Source organism: Rhagoletis pomonella, unplaced genomic scaffold (genome assembly GCF_013731165.1).
Source record: "Rhagoletis pomonella isolate Grant_MI unplaced genomic scaffold, Rhpom_1.0 Rhpom_scaffold_00004, whole genome shotgun sequence".
Taxonomy (NCBI): Eukaryota; Metazoa; Arthropoda; class Insecta; order Diptera; family Tephritidae; genus Rhagoletis; species Rhagoletis pomonella.
This window is the reverse complement of record NW_023458558.1, coordinates 34,993,095-35,016,307: the sequence shown is the minus strand read 5'-3', so window position 1 is coordinate 35,016,307 and position 23,213 is coordinate 34,993,095. Positions and strand designations below refer to the sequence as shown.

At 36.3% G+C, this 23,213-nt stretch overlaps 5 protein-coding genes across 7 annotated transcripts; 2 read left to right on the top strand and 3 right to left on the bottom strand.

Moving 5' to 3' along the window:
• The first annotated feature begins 4,935 nt into the window (after positions 1–4,935).
• Positions 4,936–8,411, top strand: LOC118737523 (protein sel-1 homolog 1). Its single transcript, XM_036468092.1, has 7 exons — positions 4,936–5,712; positions 5,775–6,007; positions 6,122–6,643; positions 6,699–6,873; positions 6,931–7,414; positions 7,547–7,751; positions 7,813–8,411. Exons 1-7 carry the CDS (start codon positions 5,241–5,243, stop codon positions 8,020–8,022), a joined length of 2,301 nt encoding a protein of 766 aa, XP_036323985.1. The 5' UTR covers positions 4,936–5,240; the 3' UTR covers positions 8,023–8,411.
• Positions 8,412–9,850: 1,439 nt separating this feature from the next.
• On the bottom strand, positions 9,851–11,561 carry LOC118737522 (26S proteasome regulatory subunit 6A-B). The gene is made up of 3 exons (XM_036468091.1): positions 11,228–11,561; positions 10,747–11,167; positions 9,851–10,688 (listed from the first exon to the last, which is right to left on the bottom strand). The coding sequence occupies exons 1-3, from the start codon at positions 11,435–11,437 to the stop codon at positions 10,033–10,035; spliced, it is 1,287 nt and encodes a 428-aa protein (XP_036323984.1). The 5' UTR covers positions 11,438–11,561; the 3' UTR covers positions 9,851–10,032.
• A 2,078-nt stretch (positions 11,562–13,639) lies between these two features.
• LOC118737520 (phosphatidylglycerophosphatase and protein-tyrosine phosphatase 1) lies at positions 13,640–16,413 on the top strand. 2 transcript variants are annotated; one of them, XM_036468087.1, is made up of 4 exons: positions 13,640–13,865; positions 14,112–14,255; positions 14,312–14,629; positions 16,177–16,413. In XM_036468087.1, the coding sequence occupies exons 1-4, from the start codon at positions 13,854–13,856 to the stop codon at positions 16,300–16,302; spliced, it is 600 nt and encodes a 199-aa protein (XP_036323980.1). In that variant the 5' UTR covers positions 13,640–13,853; the 3' UTR covers positions 16,303–16,413. The 2 variants fall into 2 exon arrangements, with proteins under 2 accessions (XP_036323980.1, XP_036323981.1); XM_036468088.1 differs by lacking the exon at positions 13,640–13,865 and adding an exon at positions 14,000–14,018.
• Positions 16,414–16,712: 299 nt separating this feature from the next.
• On the bottom strand, positions 16,713–17,860 carry LOC118737521 (succinate dehydrogenase [ubiquinone] cytochrome b small subunit, mitochondrial). 2 transcript variants are annotated; one of them, XM_036468089.1, is made up of 5 exons: positions 17,618–17,860; positions 17,440–17,555; positions 17,191–17,378; positions 16,903–17,110; positions 16,713–16,843 (listed from the first exon to the last, which is right to left on the bottom strand). In XM_036468089.1, the coding sequence occupies exons 1-5, from the start codon at positions 17,658–17,660 to the stop codon at positions 16,814–16,816; spliced, it is 585 nt and encodes a 194-aa protein (XP_036323982.1). In that variant the 5' UTR covers positions 17,661–17,860; the 3' UTR covers positions 16,713–16,813. The 2 variants fall into 2 exon arrangements, with proteins under 2 accessions (XP_036323982.1, XP_036323983.1); XM_036468090.1 differs by having other exon boundaries at positions 16,713–17,110; positions 17,618–17,858.
• A 2,183-nt stretch (positions 17,861–20,043) lies between these two features.
• Positions 20,044–23,025, bottom strand: LOC118737519. Its single transcript, XM_036468086.1, has 6 exons — positions 22,815–23,025; positions 22,430–22,693; positions 22,212–22,369; positions 21,184–22,153; positions 20,970–21,119; positions 20,044–20,911 (listed from the first exon to the last, which is right to left on the bottom strand). Exons 1-6 carry the CDS (start codon positions 22,858–22,860, stop codon positions 20,631–20,633), a joined length of 1,869 nt encoding a protein of 622 aa, XP_036323979.1. The 5' UTR covers positions 22,861–23,025; the 3' UTR covers positions 20,044–20,630.
• Positions 23,026–23,213: the final 188 nt, after the last annotated feature.

Here is a 23,213-nt window from a genome sequence, read left to right as displayed (position 1 = left end):
CTGCATTGTGCCACCGTATTGGTGTATGATTTAACATTGCGATTTGTGTGTTGTGAATAAAATTCATACATTTCTATAAAACGTTCACTTTGTTCAACCTGCTCCTGCTGCGTTGTGTCACCTTATTGTTAGGTGATTCTACAACCGAGTTTGAAGGCTGTTCCTGCTGCATTGTGCCACCCTATTGTAACGTAATTTGAACTTCTGAGCTGTAAACTTCTTTCGTGGTAAGATTTTACATAAAGTAGATCTTTTGTTAAAATGTAATCATGTACACGTTCAGAGATTTTGTAGAATAAAGAATGAAACATACATAAGTGGCAAACTATTTCACTTTGAAATCGGGGAGCTATGGTATTAACCGATACTGTATATAAATACACAAAACAAACAAACATTTTATTTGTCACGTAGAAAGAATCGTTTCGTTGGTGATTTTTAGTCTACAGTTGTATACTAGTTGTTAACCCTCTGGAAGATATATCACAATCTAGCTCTAAGTGGGAACCCCAAAAATGGTTCATTACTTTAGCTTTTATTGATTGGATTATTTTATTATTTAACGGTGTGAAATTTCATAATACGACTTTTATGCTTACGACATGCAACAATACGACAGTATACAACACCTAGTGAATATGTTTTATCCTTCTAGAGGGTTAAATGAACTAATTATTATTTTTATCATTCCACTATTATTTTTTAATAGAATATGTCAAGAGTACCTCGCGCTTTGTTCCATACGACATTTCCAGGTGCAGGTGTAAGTCGTTTTCAAGTTCCTCAAGAAGAAATTAAAAGAAAAAAATGTGAGTGAGGCCGGGTGTGTTGAACTTAAACCCAATTCCAGAGTTTGCGAATTACATTTTGATAAATATGACTTCGATATGGAACCTGGTGCTAAACGCAAAAGGTTGCGAAAGGATGCCATCCCGATGAGGGTGGAATATTTATCCTCTTGGAAAGCACCAGTTCCCATAATCACTTCAAAACAGGATGCTTCAACACAAATCGAGTATGAAAAAAATGCATACATATAAACAAATATTAATGCCAACATATTTACGTTTTTATAGTATTGACCTCACTGTTACGATGCAACTTGAAAATTTAGATTTAAAAGCGCACAATACTAAAAGCGCAGGTGGCTGCGCAGCTGAAGGAAGCCAACGAGTTGAAAGCTTTCAGAAGTGGTATAAACTTGAATTTCACAGAAAATCAAGTACGTAAATTAAGAAACCCTGCTAAAAATATACATTGGGTATATGAAGATATTGCGAGGGCAATACCATTACATGCAGCAGGTCCTAGGGCATACAACCATTTGCTCCGTAAGGGTTTACCGTTGCCCTCGGCGTCCACTTTGTCGAGATGGCTTCCGCGACTGAAGTTTCACGACGGCATTTTAAAATTCGTTTTAAACGAAATGCACGCGGCAAGCACAAATATGGAGTTGGTCGACAGAGTGTGCCTCATTGTCTTCGACGAGATGGCAGTTGCCCCATCATTTGAGCACGACCCACTTACGGACACTGTGATGAAGCCTGCAAGATATGTGCAAATGGCTATAGCAAGAGGACTCAAGCAATCTTGGAAACAACCCGTTTTTTACGCTTTCGACTGTAAAATGACAAAAAGCATTCTGGAAGACCTGATTTCCCAGTTAGAAAATGCAGGCTATCCCGTCGTGGGCATCGTATCCGATATGGGAAGTGCCAACCGAGCTCTTTGGAGGGAATAGAGAGAATTAGAGGTGTCCACGGGTAATTATAGAATTAAGAGCAGTTAAATTTGCATTACTATAAGCAATTAAAACAATTAGGTGCTTTCATTAATTGTAATAATTAACAGTTATTTTTTTACTCTTATTTATACAGAACAGACATGGTTTTCGAGTCCAAGCGGTGACGGTGGCAGAGTTTTTGTCTTTGCAGACGCGCATCACCTTTTAGAATTACTGCGAAACCATTTCCTGGACAGCGGGTATGTTTTCCAGAACAAACAAATATGCGCAGGACCGATAGACCAAGTAATGAGATGTACGTCAATGTCCGATTTGTCCATCACCCATAAATTGAAGGAGCAGCACCTCACTGTCCGGCGCGAGGGTCGACAAAAAGTGAGACTTGCGGCACAACTGCTATCGCATAGCACTGCTAGTGCAATCAGACGTGTCTATGCAATGGGTTCGCAGCTGACAAATCCTCTCGAGACAGCAGACTTTATTGAAGTCATTGACAACTGGTTCGACCTTCTCAACAGCAAGCTGAGAACTCCGCAGTGCAATCCGGCAAGGAAACCATATGGGCTGGACTTGGTGCCGCGAAACGCCATTTTAGAGTCCATGAATTGGTTAGCATTGAATGCGAGGGCGCGGTTTCACTACACTCTTTTGCCTTGCCAAAAAGGTATTCTGATGACCAATGCATCCTTAAAAGGTTTGTTCCAGTATGTCCAAGAGAGGTATGGAATGAGGTTTATCCTCACTTACCGCCTCAACCAGGATGTAGTGGAGCACTTCTTTGCGCTACTCGCACAATTATAACGTTTTGTCTCTTATAGATTTATGTTCTTTGATATGTATGAAATGTATTCTCTGCAAAAGGTTTTCAGCCCCAAGGTGTGATTTACAACTCAGACAGGCTCTCTTTTAAGGTACTATTATCAAAGAACGTAGATAACAAGAAGGGACCACTCGTTATAATTGTAGCGAAAGTGCGCAACAGGGGCGTACCTTCTGTTTTGCCCTAGTGCGATTTTTGACTAGATGAAAAGAGAAGGGGCGTGCCCCCTTTCCCCACAATTATAACGAGTTGTCCCTTCTTTTTATCTACGTTCTTTGCTATTATGCCAAAAAAAACAATCGATTCAAAATTCATACAAAATTTGTTCAATTTGACTTTATAGGATGGTTCTTCTATGAGCAATGTCAAATTCAATCATACTTTGTTGAATACATTTTGTTCAGCCCCCCTTCTTTGGCAACACATAAAGGAAAATTCTACTTACTGGGGGTTATAATCCCTAAGTGCGGCCGAAGGCGGCCAACGCTAAAATACTATCATATTACTATTAATAATAATAATAATAATAATAGATTGGCGCTTATTACACATACATATGTTAGTGTTTGGCCGAGCTTCTCCTCCGACTTGTGGCGTGCGCCTTGATGTTGTCACACAAGGCGGAGGGACCTACAGTTTAGTTTTACGCCAACTCCGAACTGCGATTGTATTTTTATGAGAAGATGTTTTTCATGGCAGAAAAACACTCGGAGGTTTGCCATTGCCTGCCGAGGGACGACCTCATAAATATTTACTATTACTATACATTTTTTACCTGTCGCGTTTTTTAATATAACAATACTTTTTGTGATTTTTTTTTTAATAACTTTTTTTAGTTAACTTTTTGTATATAAAATATCCTAATAACCACCTTGAAATGCTCCTATTTCAAGAGCTCTGAGTTAAGGGACACCCCTCCTCCCAATCCGCCGAAACGATGGGCCAATAACTAAACATTTCCCAAAATTTCATGAAGAAAGATATTTCTTGGGGTACTGTTTAGTAAGTGGCCCACCTATTTCGGGGTATTGCGTCCAAAGGGGTGACCCGATCCAAAAAAAAATTGCACACACTTGTAGCCAAGGGTCTACCCATTATTTTAACATCCACTATTCTAATTTTTGGTCACTAATTTATTTACAAATTGGTTTTGAAATATGCCCTTTTTTGTAAAATTTGGAAATTAGCGTACATTTATCACTCCTATTCTCCTTAAAGCAGCCACTTCACCAATTCATTTTTGTATTCCCCTTCACTTTACACTTTACTCGATTAGTTATAACTTGATTTACGACTTTAATATTAACCAATTAATCACAATTCATTAAATAAAAACACCTTCAAAATCATGCGTCTGACTTTGGTTGCACATGCAAATGAAATGGCGGAGTTCAGCTGTCAAACTCCGAAATATACAAAAGAATGAGAGACAAAAGAAGATAGGATATAACCCAGTAAGCATTAAAAATATACAAAGGTGTTCTCTGCAAAAGGTGTTCAGCTCCTTTTCTTCGCAAAACAGAAAGGAGAATTCTACTGCCTGAGGGTTATAATCCCTAAGTGCGGCCGAAGGCCGCCTACGCAGAAAGGTGTTCTCTGCAAAAGGTGTTCAGCCCCCTTTCTTTGGCAACACAGAAGAGAATTCTACGTAGTGAGGGTCATAATCCCAAAGTGCGGCCGAAGGCCGCCTACGCAGAAAGGTGTTCTCTGCAAAAGGTCTTCAGCCCCCTTTCTTTGGCAACACAGAAGAGAATTCTACGTAGTGAGGGTTATAATCCCTAAGTGCGGCCGAAGGCCGCCTACGCAAAAAGAAGTTCTGCGCTAAAATACTATCAAATTACTATTACTACAACATTTCTATCCGTCGCTTTTTTCCTAATTTCACAATATTTTTAGTAAATTTTTTTTTTTTCAAATCGCCTGATAACCAACTTGGGATAATTTCTTTTATTTAAAAATCCCACGGTTTTCGTTAGTTGGGTTATATTCCACTTCAAACTGCCAGTTTGCCTCGGAAAATGCCGTTTTTACCCCATTTTCAAACGGTTCCCTAGGGGTCTGTGGGAGGTCCCCAAGGGGGGGTGGGGCTTTTCGTAAAGTGGCGACTGTCCCCTTTCGAATGAGCGGGGTTTAGGGGGCCACGCTCCCTCCCCCTCCGCCCCCCACCTGAAAAACGATGGGCCAATAACTAAACATTTCCCATTTCTTGTTTTTCTATTAATAAATAAATGAGGTTGACGTGCCTTAAATAGTAAACGTTATTTTGGAGAATGCCATTGAAAATAAAGGAACTTTTTTCAGGAATTTAAGGGAATTAGCCTAAAATAAGTTGGCATCCCTGATATTGACACTTGAAACAAAAACAAAAAATGGTTTTTCTTACGTGTGAATTTGACGTATGTGCATTTTTATCACCAATTTATCACAATCATAATATTCAGGTAAAATTAAGCAAAAATAGTACCAAACTTTATTATAGGAAACGACATCACCAAAAAAGCATTGGAATTGCATTAATTCCATCCGTAATGTTCCTCCGTTTACCAAATCACTGGCACCAAAAAATAGAAGGAAATCAGCGTCAAAAGAAGTCATCAAAGCAAACATAAAAACATACGTCGGATTCTTGGATAGCCACGCCGGATTAAACGTTAACCCCCCTATCTATAAGAAATAATGAAAATTTGCTTCAAACCATACATCGTACTGCTGCTTCCCCCGCTACTTATTTTCCACCTAGGAACGGGCGAGTTGCAAGGTCCGCTCTCAACGTCTAAAGATGTTGCTGCTCAAGAAACTTCACTCAAAGGGCAATCTACGCAGCCGGAAACGGGTGCAGAGTCTGGGGGAAATGCAGCTTCCGTAACAGAGAGCAACACTTCAGACAATGAACGCAAGTCCGACAAATATGTTTCTGAAAAGACACCTTCGGAGTCACCGGTGGTTCAGGCACCTGGTACTACAGTAGTACCCATGTCAGCTTTTGAAGTCGAATTTGGACAACGTTCCAAAATTTTGCAACAAGCGTTATTCGAACGTCTCTGGAATGAAAAACTTGTTCGTGAAAAGTTAAAGGAACAAATCGAAGCTATTGAAGCACGTCGAGAAGCGCCAGATGTTGTAGATCCAACGCCAAAACAGATAGAAGGTAGGCCCACTAAAGTAAGTTTTAAAAAATGTATAAGGATAAGTAAATAATTTAATTTCCAGCTCAAACCTTCTACGAAAAAGCCATGGATATGCTCTCAAAACCACGCAGTGATAAAGTTTTGGCGTACAAATTTATAATCCGTGCAGCGGAAATGAATCACCTTAAAGCACGTGCCGAGTTGGCCTGGGCTCATTTGCTTGGTAATTATGGTCATTATGTTAAGCCAAATTTCGAGTTGGCTGCTGCTGAATTTGATGAACTTGCGAAAGAAGGTGTGCCAGAGGCCAATATGGTAAATAAAACCCAATATTTTGTATTTAAACCTTTTTTATTTTGTTATGTACCTACTATTTAAAGTTTTGTTCAGAAGTTGCATGACTTTAAACGCATATTTCATATTTATTAGGGTCTTGCTTTCCTGTACTCTGTAGGCGTCGGTGGTAAAAATGTTAGTCAACCATTGACATTAATCCACTTAACACTCGCCGGATTAGGTGAGCATACTTTTGCTCAAATGGCTCTGGGATATCGTTATTTGTATGGCATCAATGTGCCAAATAACTGCGAAAAGGCTCTCATGTATTACAAAAAAGTTGCAAAAAAAGTAGCAGCCAAGGTAACATTTTCTAACGGCCCTATCGTTCATCGTGTGCGTTTGCTGGATGAATCTGAAAATCCGGGCAGTCAAGAAACGGAAATCGTCGACTACTATCAGTTGTTAGCTGACAAGGGTGACGTGCAATCGCAAGTTGGACTCGGCCAGCTCTACTACCAAGGTGGAAAAGCTATACAACAAGATCACCAGAAAGCTTTGGAGTATTTTACTCAAGCAGCAAATGCAGGCAACGCAATAGGATTTGCCTTTTTGGGTAAATTATATCTAGAAGGAAGTGAATTTATCAAAGCTGATAACGAAACTGCATTTAAAGTATGTTGTGTCTTATTTCATTTCCAAAGAAAATTTAATTGCTTGTGTTTCGTAGCATTTTAAAAAAGCAGCTGAATTAGGCGATCCAGTGGGACAAAGTGGTTTGGGTTTAATGTACCTCAAAGGGCTCGGTGTGCCGAAAGATTCGCTTAAAGCCTTAAACTACTTCACGCAAGCGGCAGATCAAGGTTGGGTTGATGGGCAGCTGCAATTAGGCAACATGTACTTCAGTAAGTCTCCCATAATCAAACTAAGTTCCCAAATTCACAAAAGATTAACCTTCTTAGCGGGAAACGGCGTAAAAACGGATTATAAATTAGCGCTTAAATATTTCAACTTGGCTTCACAATCGGGCCACGTATTGGCTTACTATAATTTGGGTATTATGCACACATATGGCATGGGCATGCTACGTTCCTGTCCAGCAGCTGTGGAATTCTTTAAGAATGTTGCGGAACGAGGTCGATGGAGTACGAATATGATGCATGCCTATAGCGATTACAAGAACCATCGTTTTAACGAAGCATATATGCAATACGCTTTATTGGCCGAGTTAGGCTACGAAGTAGCTCAGAGCAACTCAGCTTTTCTTTTGGACCGTGGCGACGTAAGCATTTTCCACGATCGACATGAGGAACTTATACGCGCCTTTTACTACTGGAAAAGGGCGGCGGGGCAAGGTTACTCAGCTGCACAAGTAAAATTGGGCGATTACTACTATTATGGCTGGGGGACGAATGTAGATTTTGAAACGGCTGCTTCACTATATAGGTGAGTGCCAAAATTACAAAAAAAAAAAATGTTTACAAATAGCGCAAACAATATGAAATTCTTGAACCTTTAAAAAATGACTAAAATGTTACCTACATAATGCAAATTTTCTACAATTTATCTGCCATTTAGAAAAGCATCGGAGCAGCAATATAATGCACAAGCTATGTTTAATCTTGGCTACATGCACGAACAAGGTCTTGGCATGAAAAAAGATTGGCACCTAGCCAAGCGTCTCTATGACCTTGCTGCGGAAACAAATGCCGATGCGAAGGTGCCGGTAGCTATAGCACTACTCAAACTGCAAATGCTTTCGAAAATTGAAGCAATTAAACAGGTGCGCATTCTGGATAAAAGTACATTCGGATTTATTTATAACTTAAAAATATATCTTTTAGTCACCTTACAAGTTTATTTTCTACATGGATGAAAATATTGCCGCTAATTGGGATTTATATATGATTACTATTTTAACTCTTTTACTGGGATTTATTATGTATACAAGACGTCCATATCAACAGCAACAACCGGCCGAACAACAGCATCAAGAACAGGCGCAACCTGAAACGGACCAAGTGGATCAACAACCACTGCAACAACCAGAATAACGATTTTTTCTCTATGAACGGATGTGGGCTTGTTGAAATAAGCATACAAAATGTGCTCCACTAAATAGTAATACTTTAATAGGCATAATTAGTTTATATGCATGTATATATAACAGTTAATAATTTAATATTGTTTATTACAATACATTACCATTAACAAAGCCACCACCAAATCCACTATAAACCGTTGCTCTGTGGCATGCAGCTTTGACTACCTACATATTTGTCGTTTGCATAGAGTGAGTGAACATGTTTTTTAAATTTAAAAAGTAAAGACAAATCTACCTTACTAATAGAAATTTCAGTATCGATTTTGAGATTTTTTTCGCAAACGAGAATAATCCTTCATTCTACTTCAAAGTTGCTTGAATAAATTATTTTATACCATATTATTCTTTTTTTTTTACTTTTAGGATATCTCTGTTTGCTGTGAAATTAACTTCATAACTGACTTGAAATCTACTCTGACTGAGTACAATCTGTTTTATTTTATAGATTAGAAAGTTTGCCCATGTAGAATGAAAAATTAAACAACCACCTAAAATGCATTATTGCGGGCTGAATGCGATTTAAATTTTGTTTCTATCGTTCGTTTGTTTTATGAATTAGCTTTCAGACTTCTAAAATCTTTGTAGTAAAAGTTTTTATATTATTGCCTGATTTTAAATATGTACATATGTATCATGTATGTGTATCAGGATTCTATAATTATTATTATATTATTATAAGTATAATAATGATTGTTTGTATTTTTCATTTTCGGAATGCTGCCTTCCTTTCACAATTTATCTAGCTTCAAGAACCTTGAAAAGGCAACCCACCAGAAAATTTTTGTTGCCGGCAATAAGAAAACTTGTCGTCCTCCGCAATAAATTTATTGCCGGCATTATCGCCGTCGTATCGATTTTGCTCTAAAACGTCCGCCGAAGTCAACTCGCCTGGGCGAGTCGTTTTCTTATTACCTGAGTGAATCGTTTTATTATTGCTACAGGGAGTTTTTGAAAACGTATTCCTCAAATGACATAAAACATGACATGTTGCCTATTTCTCATGTTTTTCATGATGGGGATATTCGTATTATATTATATATGTATGAATGTGTTTGTATTTTTTAGACTATTTAAAAACAACAACAAAAATGCAAACAATTTCTTGCGAGTCGATTAAAGATAGCAAGAATCGCAGAACCTGCCTGATAAGCTTTAGAAATAGCATGGACTTTACATAAGTATATGTATATAAATTCATTAAATATTTTGGGAATATTTTACGGGTGTACTCATGATTGTAAGGTTTATTAGAAATCTGAATATGTTCAAGTTGTAACCTCCTAGTCACTTAACTTTGTCCGACGAGGGTCTGTAAACCACCGCCAGTTTTGTACTTTTCGAGTCTATTGCAAGAAATTGCTCGAGCCCTGTGTCACTCTGGGAAAGCTGGCAGATAGAAACAACAAACAATTTTTCCCCAATTTTTCACGTTAACTAGTCACCTTTTAGTTACTACATAGCATCTTAACTAAGTTTGAGTTTTTAAGTCTTTTAGAAAATTCCTTAAAGCATATCATGTTTCATTCGTTTTTTTTTTTGTCATTCAGAGTCTTTTAGAAGCGGAGTTGCCTGCTGCTGATATCTATTACAGTATTTACATATGGCGATTCGTTGAATCAAAAGTTGGCTCCCATCCAGCTACATTAGAAGCGATTAACTAAAACGCCGTTCAAACCAGGCGATTGTTGCTTTCAACTAAAAATTTCCTGTAAAATCGCTTCATGTAAACAACGTATAAAAAGTTCCTATTCCGGTTATTAATTAAGAACACTTCTTAATGTATTTTCGTGTTTATGTTAGTTTTATTTATGTATGCAATTCTACAAGAGTACTTGAAAACGATTCGAGCTAAAATATTTGTATCTCAAATGCGTCGTTTTCATTTTATTACAATTAATATTAGCAAGCTAACTAAAAACTCTATAGTAAGAGAAAACTGCAATAGTTTTTTTTTGTGTGCTCAAGCATAATAATTAAGATTGGCTTTCTTCTTTGCTTGTACTTCCATTATAGCATCCATAAAATCTTCATGTGTAACACAGGTGGCGTTTCGCCGCAGAGCAATCATACCAGCTTCTACGCACACAGCTTTGCATTGTGCGCCATTGAAATCATCGGTAGAACGAGACAATTCTTCAAAGTTAACATCATTGCTAACATTCATTTTGCGTGAATGGATCTGCATAATTCGTGCGCGTGCTTCCTCGTTAGGGTGTGGAAATTCAATTTTACGATCAAGCCGCCCTGAACGCAATAATGCAGGATCCAGAATATCTACTCGATTTGTAGCTGCAATCACTTTAATATCAGCTGTGGAACTGAAACCATCCAACTGATTTAACAATTCTAACATAGTACGTTGGACCTCACGATCGCCGGCCTTTTCCGAATCAAAACGTTTTGTACCAATAGCATCCAACTCATCGATAAAAATAATGGCTGGTGCCTTCTCTTTGGCTAAAGCAAAAGCGTCGCGTACTAATTTTGCTCCATCACCTATAAACATTTGTACGAGCTGTGGACCAGCCAACTTCAAAAAAGTAGATTTTGTCTGTGCAGCACACGCACGCGCCAAAAGTGTTTTACCAGTACCAGGTGGACCATACAAGAGAACGCCTGTCGGTATATACAATTAAATTATTTTTTATTAACAACTTTTGAAGTTTTGTATTACCTTTTGGTGGATGAATTCCCAATGTCTTAAATTTTTCCTTGTGAGTCATTGGTAATACCACCGCTTCAATCAACTCTTGTATCTGTTTATCCAAACCACCAATATCCGAGTACTGCTCAGTGGGTCGTTCATCTACTTCCATAGCCTTGACACGAGCATCATACTCGGCAGGCAATGTTTCCAAAATCAGATATGAATCTTTGTTTACGCCCACTAAATCTCCGGGTTTAAGTTTCTCTGCATCAACCAACCCAATGACAGGCAAAAAATAAGCCTGACGTGTTGAAGTCTTAATGACGGCACATTTGCCTTTACGTTGGTTGTCCAAAACCAAAACTGCTCCGTCGTCTTCTTCTTCTTGAGGATCCACATCCAAAAGTTCAATAACATTTGACACCAAATACGGCAGTGTTTTGTTAACCTTATTAGTGAATAAAGGTTGATTTTAATCCTGAACATATAAAATCAAATGATTATTTACCTTTATCTTTTCCGTATTGTCTTTGATCTTTTCGTTTTGGGCCTGAATTTCGTGAGTTATACGCATAACCTCACTCTTCATGATTTTAATTTCATTGTCCATCAGACGCGTTCTGCTGACAATTTCATCGGTGGACATACGGAGTACCTCCTCGCCTAAGGTTTCCTCACCATCATCCCAAATGGATTTGTCCTCAAGTGTTGTTGCCATTTTTAAGCAAAATGTATTATTACTATCGGAATTTTTTTAGTAATCTAGCTAACAATTTAACGTAGTTTCTATTTTTCGATGACTTGTAAATTTTTATTTTGTATCTGTTTTGACATTTGTCATTGACAGCTCTTTGTTTTGGGATCAAGATGAGGTAAAGAGCGAAATATACAACACAAGCGGATTGACAAGCCAAGCGTTATACCTTTGCAACAAGCATTTGTAGCTGTGTTTCGTACACAATGATCGGGAACTGGATAAAAATTTTGCATTCAAATGCAATAACGAAGTGATCGTGGTAGATGTTGTTGTAGCAGCATACAAGTTCCCCAAGGGTTTTTGGGGAGTGTTGCTGGAGTGACAGTCCTTGGCCAGATATAAATCTGGGTCGTTTCGGTTAAGTAGACCCGACTGATGGATATCTGGTTCTGGTTCAGTTTATAGGAGTGTTTGCTATGCAAAAAATGTGTACAAGTTGGTACCAATTATTACCAAATCGGGGAAGCAGTTTATACAATACAAAAGAATATGAATAGATAAAGATGTTGATGACACAAGGAGCTCATACCAACGGTAAATGTGGTTTTTGTAGGATTGCTACAACCATCATAAAAGCATAGTAAGGTAAAACCATTGCGTCGGCCATGATTTTTTTTTTAAGGAATTTTTTTTTAAAAGGAATTGTAAAAAGTTGGTTGTTGTTGTTTGAGATTGAAAATGAGAATGTGTGTGTGAGTTTATGTGTAAAATTTTAAAATTAAATTGCTTGCAAACGTCAAGAATTTGAAAAATTCCTCAGCGGTTCTACCTTCCTATTTTTTTATCATGGCTACAACCTGTAGTTAATGGATCAAGGCGAATTTATATAAGGTGGTGTTGATGGCGAATTTACGGTACTTCCTAATGTCAAAATGATGTATTTGCTGTAAACAAGGCGAATCCATTTTACAACAAACACATCATTTTGACATTTGAAAGTACCGCGGCGAAAATATAAATTCGTCATCAACACCACCTTGTATAAATTCGCCTTGTATTGAATCATGCATTTGTATCAAGAACGATAGAATAGAAGGCGAGTTTATACAAGGTGGTGTTACTGGCGAATTTAGATTACAACAACGACAACCATATGTATTTTGTATGGAGGGTGTTATGTCAAATCTCAATTCGCTCCAAACATATCATTTTGACGTAAGGTCCTCCACGGCGAAAAACTCAGCTGTCGCCTCAACACTACCTTGTTAAATACACCCTGCCATTTTCCATGTAAAGCAATATTTCATTCAAGGTGTATTAAACAAGGTGGTGATGGGGCGACAGCTGAGTTTTTCGCCGTGGAGGCCATTACTTCAAAATGATGTGTTGTTGTAACTCATACCAATGACAGTATGGACATCAGCGTATAATTTGTTAGTGTAATTTTTTACTTATATACGGCCAACACCACCTTGTGAAATACGCCTTGATTTCATTGGTTTGCCAAATGATGTTTAAACTAAAAATTAGCCATATTAGGCGTAGTTAAAAATGCCCTTTTTTATAGAAGCTTAATAAAAACAAAACAAATTTCAAGGGAAACTTTTATTTTTTAATTTAAAGTAAAACTTTCTAAAAAGCCAAATACACCACAATCGAGGTGCGGTGTATGAAGGTTTGACAAGTCCTGTTGATGTTTGATGAAATCCCTTGCGCTGTGTATGTAAAAACGCCTCATTCGAAACGAAAATGGAAGAAAACCAACCTTTTGTACATGGTGAGCCGGAAGATATGTAACTAAAATTCTCTATTGAACGAGTTATCTTTGTATGGTATATGGCGAAATGAAAAAAATAGGTTTGAAAAGTCGCTGGTGTGGTCTATTTTGCCCTTAAGTTGTTGTATTAAAATACCCCAGAAATATTTATTTGTTTATTTGAGTCAGCAGCTTGTCAACCCTACTGTATTCAACAGATTACATCTAATAGTGACGGAAGTTTTCAAAATCCTTCAATTTTCGATAACTCGGTTTTATTTAATTATAATAAAATATATAACAAAATAAATGAATAATTCTTAAAATAAATAAATAGACGTTTTTATAACAGTAATTCAGAAAATGGGATTCTGCATGTTTTCCATAGGCAACTTGACTTTCTCTTCATTACCAAAGCACTGAAAATTATAGGTTATTTTTCATTGAGCTCATGATGTCAAAAAGCCGTGCGGATATGCCATCCCTAACGTCTGCATACATATGTACATATATAAAAAATATGCATAAAATATTAAATAAAGTGTTGAAAGAACGTTATTTTGGTTATGTAAATTATTAAATATTTGCATACGCAATAATAGAATCTTGTGACGCAGAGATACGAAAAGCGAAAGCTTTGTGTGAGACTTTTTTGTTAACCGCAGCTTCACTTAATACGGCATGGACATGAGTGTAAGTAAAGTACATACTACCATTGGAACAGTTGCCTCAATATAATGCTTTGACTAAACTAATTATTCTCATTTGTAAAACTGGTTTTCAAGTTGACGTTGTGCTTGGAGAGTGGCGAAAGTTATACTCTCTTGCATACAGCAGAGGCGCTTTGTAAATAGTCGCTAATTGTTTATTATACGATGTAGTTTACTTACACTTTGAGGTGAAAAACTTTCATATTTTTGAAAACTTCTTTCCAAATAGGCTGCAATGCTTGCGCGCGTGTCTTTCTATCCAACATTGCTTTACAATGTTTTAATGGAAAAGGCCACTTCAAGAAATTGGTATGATCGCATTGATGACAATGTCATTTTGGGTGCATTGCCTTTCCGTTCGCAGGCAAACGAAGTAAGTAAACTTTCATTACACTAAACGCTATCCTCTATTCTCTATTATTTTGCTAGTTGATGACCAAAGAAAATATGAAAGCTGTCATATCCATGAACGAAGACTACGAACTCGCCATGTTCTCTAATGATGCACCTAAATGGAAATTATTAGGAATTGAATTTCTCCAACTGCCCACAACAGATATTTTTGAATCGCCAAATCAAGATAAACTTTATAATGGAGTAGAATTCATAAATAAATTTATACCTAAGGATAAGCGCATAAAAGGTTTGAGCACCTCGTCCGAATCAGAAAATAATGGAACTGTGTATGTGCACTGCAAGGCGGGGCGAACGCGCAGCGCTACACTTGTTGGTTGTTATTTAATGATGGTGAGTCAAAAATCATTTGTATGCAAAGCGAGAATTAATAGGATGGTAAATATTCAGATGTAGTTAGTTTTCTTTCGTTTGCACCAATAGAATATGCGGCCGATTTTTTTCACCTAATAGTAAGGTATTGTTTTTTTTCTTAAAAATGCATGTAAAAGGGTCTGTTATCATGTACAAACGGGTAAACTCTTTCTACAAATCGTTAGCTCAGAGTGAAAAGTTAGACAGCTGCGGGGTTTTTTTTTGTGCTAAAATAATTTTCTTCAATTATTTTACCAATCTTTGAATATGTGTGTAAATACAGAGCTTTGGGGGGAGATTACGATAACCGTGGTAACAAATTTTGACTTTGCCATTGGATTATCTTATGAACTACATAACGAATTAAAAAAACGAATGTGTCAAAATAAAGATAATTAATTTCTTTTTTCAGATAATGTATCTAATTTATATTATTTTTCATATTTTAAAGCCCAAAATATTAAAAAACTAAAAACATTTCTTAATTATTTTTATAAAATTACCTTTTTTGAAAAAATTACGTGATTAATGCTAAAGAAATTTACATTACTTAGAAAGTACAAGTTATTACCTTTAATGAGTGTTATAATCCCTAAGCGCGGCCGAAGTCCGCCTACGCAGAAAGGTGTTCTCTGCGCAATAGGTGTTCAGCCTATTTTCTTTCGCTACACAGAAAAGAGAATTTTACTTAGTGAGGGTTATAGTCCCTAAGTGCGGCCGAAGGCCGCCTACGCAAAAAGGTGTTCTCTGCAAAAGAAATACGGACTGAAGACATGATGTATATCAAATGAAAGCTTGTTTTGTATCCTACTGGATAAAGAAATATTTGATTATGTTTAAAAAGGCAATTTTTAAATAATCATGTGATTGTTTAAATTTTTTTGTAACTTTTTTTTAGTTAAATTGAATTTTCGCTAAAACTTTATAAGGTGTATATAACATTTGTATATCGTATTAAAGCATTCATATTTCCTATTAAATGACATAAAAAATTTTGAAATCCGTGCTTTTGTTTTCAAGATAATTGGATTTAAAAAATATGAATTTGAAATTTGACAGTTGGTAACTTCTCGTTTTTGTAAAAAAAAATATACCGTTCCAAAATAAATCATACCATTATACTTGCTTCAAAAACCTCTATCGACGTCCTTGTTCAAAATTTGTCGCCCCGGTTATCGTAATCGTACCAACTTTGGTGTATTCAAAGCAAAGCAGAACTCCGTACGAATCGGTAGAATTGGACATTAATGAAGCTTTCGTTTTCTTTTGGACTCACCGTGCCATTTTTAGAATATAATTTGCATTTCATTGAATAAAATGCATTTTAATTTTCCTTGATACGGTTAGGAAATAATTTCTAATATGATGCTTTTACAACTATATATTGCACAATTTTTTAAATTCTCAACTTTCTAATTTGTATTTGCATACAAATAATACATAACAATACAAAAGTGCTATTCTCAACTTGTAATTTATCTCAATTTAACAAGCAATATAAATAATTTATAAATTTCTTTTGTTAGAAAAATGGTTGGACACCGGAACAAGCTGTGAACCACATGCGTACCTGTCGGCCACATGTATTATTACATACAAAGCAATGGGATGCCCTTAGAACATTCTACAAAAAGAACGTTGAAAATACGTGACACTGAAACCTCTATGCATATTTAATTCAAATGATATTTAAATTCACGATATATTTCTATGTACATATTCGGTAATAAAGTAACCAAATATCAGTTGTTATATACCTTGGACATTGTTGTCTAAATATTTTTGTTCAGTTTATCGCATCTTTAGAAATACAGCTTAAACTAGAAGCAGGGGTTAAAGCTTAAATATTAAGCACACCCAGCTCTCAATGATAGCTATTTGCCCTTGTTTACATAATGCCCCAGCCTTTGGTATACTTAGTACATTTTAAAGTTACACCAGGTACGATATATATATATATAATAAAACGAGATTCGTTAACTTAAAATTGTGGGAATTTTTCGAAAAATAAAAACATTGGACAGATATTAACATTCACAAACAACAAACTATTTCACATAAAACAGGTTTTAATGATTCAATCCATTGCCCTTTTCACAATTAATTGAATTCAGTGAAATTCATAATGCTTTATTTTCTTTTTCTCTTCTATAGGAATTCTTTTCATTCGTCGGTGCAGGAATCTTCCACATCCTGGCATTATTTTGACATACATTAGTTAAAAGTTAAATCAAAAATTACTTATTACTTGCTTCTTTAGCAATTGGTTCAGATCCAGCTCCCCTAATCTTCCACAACTGTTTAACAGAATTGGCAATACCGACATCATTTTGAATAATGTAGAAAAGACCACCAAGAGTAGCTATAGACAACACAATCAGAGCTCCATGAGCAACCTTTGGCAACAATGGTCCAACTACTTGCGGCCGTGCGTAATCTGTGATTATAGCTTCCACGCCCCTTTTGATAAAAAGTTATTACGTATGATTTTTAATTAATGACGATATATATATATAATATAATAATTATATGTATCCTACCAATGAGAATGAAGAACCACGGAGATTGCTAGAAGAGCATCAAGTGTCTGCGAGGGATAAATAAAGGCTCCGGGCACAACACCCAGAAGAGCGAGGGAGATCAAACGTTCCGCAGTCCATAATGGCGTGTGATTACCCTTGGCTGCAGCCATCTTGGCGGCACTTAGGGAAAAGCTCCTTTGTAAAGTCTGATGGAAGAATGTGGTTTTATAATACTCAATCAATTAAGCATTAGATGCACTATCTTACCTGTGCATTCTTGAAGAATGTCAACGTTTTTAAGCTTCCAGCAGAGAAAGCACTCTTTGTGGTCAACGTCTTAATGGGCAATGACAGATGGGCAGTGGTCTTTGCAAGTCCAATGGCTTCATGGTTACAAAAGAATTTATACGATTATATAATACAAATTTTTGTATTTAAAGTTTACCATTCAATTTGCCAGCATTGCGCAGCATAACAGATAAAGCCATTTTCGAATTAACACTAGGATACAATTTAAAAATGTTTATTGACTGAGTTTGGCTATGTACGTTAACGCAAATCGACCAACTCCTTTCTTGTTCCTCGGGGTATCGGATTTTGTTTTTTTATAATTTTCACAGACAATTGATAAAAAACAGCCGTCAAATGTCAAAAAAACACTGTCGCGCTGCCACTGTTGCCGACTCGGTGCTTTTCGCACTAACCCAAAACGCGGAAAATTTTTGAGTTTGGTGCTTGGTGCGTTTTTTGGTGCTGTTTTTTAGCAACTTTACAAAAATGAAAACAAAATCATGGCACAATGACAATCTTAAGCGAGCATATGTTTTCCCACTATGCGTTCAAATAAGGCACGTTAAACAGGTAATTCAAATTTCGAAATCATAAGAGACCGCAGTGTAGATTTAAAATACCACATAGCTCATGAAACTTCAGTTTTTTTTTTTGCTTTCGTTTGACAGGAATTGTAGAAAAAATTATGCGAAACGAATTTTTCTTAAATCTATGCAAAGCGGCAACACCAGACACAGTTGCAAATTAGAAAATAATAACAAGAATGTTATCGTCGCCTGGACGAAAATATTTGAATGTATAGAGAACAGAAAAAACCGACCGTCCAGCAAGAAACATTGATTTTTATTAATTTAAATCGGCATCTCTACAAAATAATTTGTATGCGTATAAAATCCATTAATGAGTATTAAATAAAAATTTGGTGCTTTTTTCGAGAAAAAACGCGATTTTCTTAGGTGTTAGTGCTTTTTCAAACTGAAAACTTGGCAACACTGCGCGCTGCCAATTGCAGTATTTCGGTTATCGATAATCTTAGAAATGCTGCCACTTGTAATAAAATTTAAAAAATGTTGGCAAACGAGGGCTTTATTACAATGAACGTAAATCTATAACTGGCCTTCTCCACAGGATAAAATTTTAATTCGCACTTGATAGTAGTTGGATGAATAAGGAAAATGAATAAGCAACAAGAGTTTACGGGATGTACATAGCTCAGTCGTTAACGCTTCTGACTTTGAACATCGAATTCGCAGGTTCGATCCCTGCTGAAGTCTAGAAAAAAGAAGTCTGATGAGGAGATGTGGTGATCTCCGAAATAGTGCTATAACTTCTACCGCTTAGACTTTGTTGCTTTTTCAATTTTTCCTAATAAAACAATCGTGGTACAAAGCTCAATAAAAATATTAAAAATTAATTCGCTTTGTTTACAACAAACACATCATTTTGACATTAGGGAGTACCGCGGTGAAATTCTAAATTCGCCAGTAACACCACCTTCAAAGGTAGAGTTGTAAAATCAGCTGATTTCTTCGCCTTACATGTATTTTGTTTTTGCTTTTACTGATTTGTCAGCACACCCATCCAAAGCAAAAACAAAATACATGTAAACTTTGGAGTGAATTGAGATGTGACATAACACCCGCAATACAAAATACAAGGCGAATTTATATAAGGTGGTTTTACTAACTCAGCTGATTTTGTGTATGTGTTTCGCCGCACAGCTTCTGATATCAAATTGAAAAATTTTGTTTGAATTTCTACACACACTCTTACAGATTTTGACAGTTTTTGCCGCCAAAGCAAAAACAAAATACATGTAAATTTTTGTTTTTGTACTCCTGCTATCACCTTATATTAATTCGCCTTGAACTCACTTATGTATGTGATTTTAGAAGTTTTGACTTAAGATCAAAATATCATGGGCCAGTTATGCAAAAAAAATTATTTTTTTTTTTGTTTTTTGTTAAACTAAAATCGGAAGCAACTTGACGAAGTACTGCGTTTAGAAGTTTAGAGAAAAAATGTCTTAACACGAGATAAGTTATTTTTGCAAATTTCCTCAGATATTTCTGCGGACTTGCCACTGTTCATTTGGCTGCCTGTGATTTATTCAATTTTACATTTTAGAATTTTTGTGGCCCTCGCGAAGAAGTTGCTCTTGTGGCCGATGCGGGCAGACGTGTGACAATTGAATTAATGAAACAAGTAATTTTTAGAAAAAAAAAACCGACTTAAAAAAAATATATATATATCTATATATTTCATGATCCAATGATCGGATCTAAACACTAGACACTACCTTTCCGTTGCAAAAAGAATTATTGAAATCGGTTGACCTGGTGCAAAGTTATGCGGTAACATACATAAAAAAAAAAAAAAAAAAATATTCCGACGAACTGATAACCTCCTCCTTTTTTTGGAAGTCGGTTAATGAATAAGTTTGACCTTGAAGAGTATGCGCATGCGTTTATGAATGAAATTATTTTTGTTGTATTTTAGTCGCTTATGCGTTTTTACATATGTACATATGTATGTACGTACGCATATTTGCATGAATGTAGACATTTTTGGAGGGAAATCGCATGAGTATATTTGTACAAATTTATTGATTATAAATGTACATTTGGTTGTTATAAAAAGGGTAATTTCATCCATAAATTACAACTTTAAAACTTCCATACTAAAGGGGAAGCCTTAAAGACTACGAGTTTAAGGAAATCCCTTAATTAACTTTAAAAATAGCGAACCTTAATTATGTACACAAAGTTAGCTTTAATCAAAAATTAAAAAATTAAAAAAAAATTTAAATTTAATTTTATTTAAATATTTTACATTTAAATATTTAATATTGCTTTAGCTATATATTTTTAATGTCAACATTTTGAATTTGAAAATATTATTTATGTAAAGTTTTAAAATTAACTATTGCATTACAGATATTTATGAAATGTCAACTTAAAGCTAACAAATACGATTTTTAGTTTACAATGGACGGTATGTATTCATCTGATATGTATGTATGTACACTTCAGTAATTTTTTCTTAAGAGGTAATAAGACACATTCGATTTTATATTTTCGTAGATGATACGCACTATTAAGAGATTCTTTTTTAAACTAATTTCGTTGAATTGAGAAATTTGTAAACTTTCCTCAAACCCAAAATATTTAAATTTGATATGAGAACCAAAATAGAATGCAAGCTATAAGGTTTATAAAAGAAAAACTCGCATATGATATTAAAGTACTAGCTGATGCCTTATAAAAGTCCCAATCGAATATGATGTTGGACGCATCTGAATCTTTCCATGGGTATGCGCCATCGTCAAAGTACATAGGGCAGTCGTCACGTTCTCGCTCGTATTCTATGGCATCAATGGCAACTGCTGCACCCTCGGTGTGATTCCACGAGGTAACGTCTTGATTTAGTTTACAAAAGGCGCCAACCGCTGCAAAATATTAAATATATTATCTACAGTAGGCATATGTATGGTAAAGTATACATACCTTGTGACATTAACACGCGATTTAAGTCAGCGCGCTGATATACCCAGCATCGGTACTTAGAGAGCGGATCCAGGTCATCATAAGTAATAAGATAGGATTTAAGATTCTCTTTCCAAAAACCAATGCATTTCATGCGATAATCCGGATCACCTAAAATGTAAAATTTTAATCAGAAATAGTTGTATTTAAAACTTATGTAGTGAGAACAACATACTATATATATCCACAGGCCTTCCCAAATGATCCACTGACAGACAGTAATTTTCATCAATGGCCAGTTCTTTTTGATCCGTATCACATACCGACATATCTGATATATTTTGCTTGCAATGTATATTCGGCCGAGGACTTAGCGTTACACCTCCAAGAATTCTCGTTTTAAAAGGATGCTCTCCATGCTGTGTAAAGTTGAATTTTCCTGCCACAGGGCAACGTACTGGCAACGGATTCTTTGCCAAAAACAAGTCATATTTCCACGCTTCGGCATTTTTGAATTGCACCCAGGAGCATACTGTACTGAAATCGTCCTTAATAACAGCTAAACCCTTGCGATAGCGTATGATGTTATGATGCCGTGGCTGAAAATCGAAACATACATAATCTTTTTGGCAACCGTCAACCGTAAGACGTGCCATCATTATTCGATTATCACGCCGCTCACGGCAAACATATATAGTACGTCGGTAGCGGGCTCGATCTGGGTAGTAAGTTTCATTGATGTGAGTTTCACTAATCGATACATCAGCATCAATATTTGCTGTGTTTACCCATTCACCCGAAAAATTTTGCGGAAGTGTGCAACCCGGTTCAACGTATTCTGCTTTTACAGGTGTAAGCTTTAGACGTTCTGGTGAATTTTCTGGCGTTTTTAATGTATTACATTCGGCCGTAATAGAAACACCAATGTACAAATCGTCGTCCCGATTCTTAAGGAAGCATCGATACTTTTCATCTTTGCGCGATTCCTTGGTATTGGCGACCGCAAAGTAATGGTTTTTGCCAACAAACCAATCTCCTAAGCAACTATACTCTACTGTACCGGTGAAGGTGCCTTCCATACCCTCACACTGCTGATAGGTGACGTTAAACTTTTGGTTTTGTATCAAGAACTGCGTACCAGCAGTTTGACAAGATTGAATGCGAGCATCAGGCTTATTACAAACACCAGTAAACCGGAACCGATTCTTAATAATAAAAATATTAATATCTATGGATCCGCGTATGCTTGTAGCCCAAAATTACCTGGTATGTGAAGTGCCACACGCCTTCTAATGAAGAACGACAATTGAGAGGCACAAAATTTTCATTGAATAAAGTCACTAGTTGCTGGTCGTCCCTAATTCCTTTACAAACATTTTCCACGCTTGGCTCTGATCCCGCGAGTATAGAAATGCAAGGTCCTAAAAAGCGAATAACTAACGCTAGAAAAATATGTATTACGTACTAGAATTTGTACGTACCTTCGACTTTCTCAAACACATTAAGCGTCCTTATGACCGTTCGGACGCAGTGATAACAATTTGCTGAGCGCTCTTTAAATATAAAGTGATACTCATCACCGTGTCCAGACATCGTTATACAAACACCTCTGCGTGACATCGAGGTCGCATCTATGACTGTTAGTGTGGGTGTGCCAGTTTCCCAGGAGAACCAACTTCCCTGAAGAATTTTGGGTATAATACATCTGTTTTGTTTTTGTTCCAACTGATTATACTGGGCCGAAACTACAAATGCAAAAATTATTAAATACAATTAAAACATAGTTTCAGTCAGCGTTCTGCTATGCGAGGCACGATGAGACAGCTTCTAATGCAAGCAGGGTGTGGCTAATCGCCTTTTGCTTACCTATGCTCACGGCGCCGAGAAGGTAAAATAGTTTCACCACACACATTATGAGCTTAGCATTTGTTTTCTAATTTGTACTTAAATATCAATTTTAAACTTTACAAGGAATGCAAATAGATTTAAAACTATTAACCACAGTGCACTGTGCTATAAACTACAAAATCTAAGCGATGGAATGTGCATATAGAATAATGCAAAACAAAAGCATTATTTAGGAATTGCAAAGTCGACTTCGACATTCGACAGAAATCGACTTTTTACTCCTGGACTTCGAATTTTAGTGATCGACTTTCAGTTTATGGAAGTCGACTAAAGTCGACTTTTCACTTTCGGCTCGACCCTTTTAAATTTACAGCCCTATTCTAATAAAACCTCACAACTGAGTTGTGAGCAAAACTT